The sequence below is a fragment of the Eleutherodactylus coqui genome, unplaced genomic scaffold (genome assembly GCF_035609145.1).
Source record: "Eleutherodactylus coqui strain aEleCoq1 unplaced genomic scaffold, aEleCoq1.hap1 HAP1_SCAFFOLD_94, whole genome shotgun sequence".
Lineage (NCBI taxonomy): Eukaryota > Metazoa > Chordata > Amphibia > Anura > Eleutherodactylidae > Eleutherodactylus > Eleutherodactylus coqui.
The window spans coordinates 336,739-340,413 of record NW_027102104.1 but is presented as its reverse complement, the minus strand read 5'-3'; the positions used below and the strand labels follow the sequence as shown (position 1 = coordinate 340,413).

Genomic DNA, 3,675 nt, shown 5'->3' with positions numbered 1-3,675 from the left:
GAGTATCTATTTTTTATTTTTTTTTTAAACCCCTTTTACTTGATTTTCAGGGAAGGGCTTAAAATCAATTGCTGGCAGCAGAATCCTCTACCGCAGCTGACATGTGTGACAGCTACGGTAGAGAATTGAAGAATTCCTCTGCTGCATCTACCACAGATTTGGAAGATGTAGCAGCAGGGAATTCCTTTAACATGCGGCAGATGTGTTCTTCATCCCCGCGGGGGACACAGCAGCGGCGGACAGGTAAGTAATTTTTTTACACTAAAATTTTTCTTTTTCAGGGAAGAGCTTATATGTAAAGCTCTTCCCTGAAAAACAATTCAGGGGTGCTGGCAGACCATTGTTTTCAATGGAGCCACCGGTAACAGCTGCGGCTCCATTCAAAACAATGTGTGCATCTACAAAGTATGGACATGTGCACACACCATAGGGAATGCATTGTTGCAAAGAGAAGCGTGTTTTTGTGCGTGCGTATGTACGCACAAAAACACGCTCGTGTGAACGTAACCTCAGTCAGTGAGTCAGTAAGTGAGTCAGTGAGGGCTTTCGTCTTTATATATATAGATCTTCTGCTCACTGAATGAAGTTGTCAAAAAGAGACAATAATTGTGATACTGAGAAGTAGAAGATGATTTGCATGTGATATTTGTGTATCTGCTCTAAGGGGCCATTCCCCAGTGATTCCAGCTGTTATATAGGAGACATTGTACAGGTGACATCTCTATAGTCTGTGCTGTCACTCCAGAGACATAAAGATGGCTTCTCAGGGGCTTCTGCTGGGTGTCTTACTGATGTCTCTTCATGGTGAGAGTTACTGACACAGTGTAAAGTCCAGCAGCACAGATGTCATATTACAGCCATGATAGAAATACATTCATGTCTCCTCTTATTTCTCCCCAGGATCCTGTGCACAGATTGTACTGACCGTGTCTCCAGAATATACCGCTGTGTCCCCGGGAGATACCGCCATCATCTCATGTACATGCAGTTCCAGTGTAAGCAGTCGCAACTTACACTGGTACCAACAGAAATCGGGACAACCACCAAAGCTTCTTATCAGAAGTACAACCGTCCGACTACCAGGCATCCCAGACCGGTTTTCTGGATCCGGATCTGGAACTAATTACAAGTTAACAATCACAGGATTGACACAAGACGATATAGCACATTATTACTGTCAGTAGACTAATAGCTTCCCTCTCACACAGTGATAGAGAGCCGTACAAAAACCTCCTTCCTCATTACTGGCAGAGAAGAATCATATTCCATATTACAGAGAAGGAGCTCAGATGAGACGTCTTCTGTGGTTTCACCTCTTCTCATGCACTGCTGCATCTCTTCTATTTTTAAAAATATAGTTGCCAACTTTTGAGAAGAGATATCAGAGAGATTCCAGAATGGTAACATAAAGCGACAACCGTGGCACGTCACAAATATTTTTCTTTAAGCTGCTCTATGTATGAAGGACACAACCCCAACATACAGATATGAAATAAAAGTTATGTATTTGATCTCTTTCTATGCTCCCTAAAATTAATGTAGACCCCAGATCAGACCCTCAAACTAAAAGGGACACCAGCCCCCCTAAAAAAAACTCTTAAAAAATATAGACCAGATGAGATCAGACCCCCTCTTTACAGACCTGAGACTAGACCTCTCCTGTTTATGGACCAGACATTTATATGGACCCCAACATTGCCAGATCTCTATATAGAAAGGCAAAACTACCGTTTTACAGACCTCGGACCAGACATTCAGATACTCACCTCCCCCATTCCAGCACTTCCATCTGTCCCCAAGTACTTTTTGGCTGCTCATTAACCCCTTAGTGACCAGTTCATAGTGTTTTTACCTCCTAGCCAAGTGGGCTTAATCTCTGAGGAGGTAAAAACTTGCATCATGCGGATATAAAAGCTACGGACGTGATGGCTCCATGCTGGCGGTGCCCAGAGGTAGCTGATAACATGGAGCTTTCCTCCGGGGCCGCAGGGTCTTCCCTTCCCCAGCAATGCGATCAACGCTATCCGATAAATAGCGCCGATCGTATTTAAGTACAAAAACGTTTTTGAAAAGTTAAAGATTCAGCTGCCTGTGGATTCATGGATCGGATCTTTGGGGGCAGCTAAGCATACTCAGCCTGGTTTTCCATGCTATGCCACGGTGATCTGGTCCTGCAGGACCAGATGCCGGCCTTCTGTGCATGCTCGCCAGGCAGCATTATGTCAGTCGCATGCACAGAAGGCCGGGAGTAGCGGCAAATTTTAAACCTAACTTTAGGAGCCGGGAGCCAGGAGCTGTCCCTGGGCCCCTGATCGCCGTTATCCAATGGATAAACAGCGGTCATGGAACAGTGAATAAAAAAGTTAAAGTTTCAACTAACCTCATGGATATCATCCATAAGAGGAGGTAAAATTACTCACCCCATCCTCCATGATCTCCGGCGGTGATCTACAGCTGCCCCGGGCTTCTGTGCATGTGCCGATGTGGCGCACGTGTGCAAATGGCCGGAGAGCCCGGAAAATTTTAAATTCCCCTGCACCCTGCTGTCAAGGATAGCCAAGAGCAGGGAGATGTCACCAGGGATCGCTGTAGGCGGTTCCTGGTCACATGATCACTGTTATCCATCGGATAACAGTGATCATGGAAAGTTAAAAGGTGTAAAAATGTAAGTTTCATCTCCGCTTACGGATCATATCTGTGAGGGGAGATGAAATTACATACCCAAAGTCCCCGAGCTTGCCCCCCAAGGAGGTTTTTATCCGCGGACCTTACCCCGGCTTCAGCACACGACCCGATAGCATAATGGCAGATGCATACGCAAAAGTCAAGGATTGCACAGGAAATTTAAAATCTCCCTGCTACTGGCAACAAAGTTGGCCAAGACCCTGGAGATGTCACTGGGGACCGTGGTATGTGGTTCCTGCTCATGTGATCGCCATTATCCAAGGGATAACGGCAATCATGTTAAAGTTTTTTAAAAAGTGGAAGATTCATCTCCATGCACCAATGCGATTGGTAAGAAGAAATGAAATGTATTATCAGAGGCCTCCACGTTTGAACCCCGACGTAATCATCCTCCATGGTCCATTCCGGCTTTTGTGCATGCGCCCACCAGCAAAATGATGTACACATGCGCAGGAGCCGGGGAGTCCAGGAAATTTTAAATCTCCTTACTCGCGGCGACCAACTGTCACTGAAAGCCTAGAGCAGTGATGGGTACCCTGTTGAGTGGTCCCCCGTCACATTATAGAAAGGTAGCGATCTACCATTAAGCTGGTCTCACATGACCGGATAGAAATTGCAGATTCTGGATGTGTTTGATCAGTGGTAATTCGTGGATCAATCAAATGCATTACACAATTCCGCTCAAAACGCAGCATGTTCTATTTTACTGCAGATATCCGCGATACAGAGCCATTGGGCTCTATGGTTGTGGACACAACCGTAGCCCATAAGTAACTACATTGTATGTGGGCTGCAGGTTACCGTGTCATCGTTAAGTGACGGTGGGGAAAATATAAACAAAAAAAGGTGTACTATGCATGATCGCCTGTGTGAGTACGCAGTTATGCACAGTACATTACGCAGCCGTACAAAGGGCCACGGCCCGGGCTCACAGCTGGTATCCACTGCAGGTCCTCCACAAGCAGATTCCACTTATGGTCGTGTGAGCCT

At 45.9% G+C, this 3,675-nt stretch overlaps 1 gene segment (V, D, J or C); it reads left to right on the top strand.

Annotated features, from left to right (window-relative positions):
- Window positions 1–755: 755 nt before the first annotated feature.
- Window positions 756–1,184, top strand: LOC136597902 (immunoglobulin kappa variable 3-20-like). The segment is given in 2 exon segments: window positions 756–804; window positions 901–1,184. Coding segments are annotated over 2 exon segments (333 nt in total).
- Window positions 1,185–3,675: the final 2,491 nt, after the last annotated feature.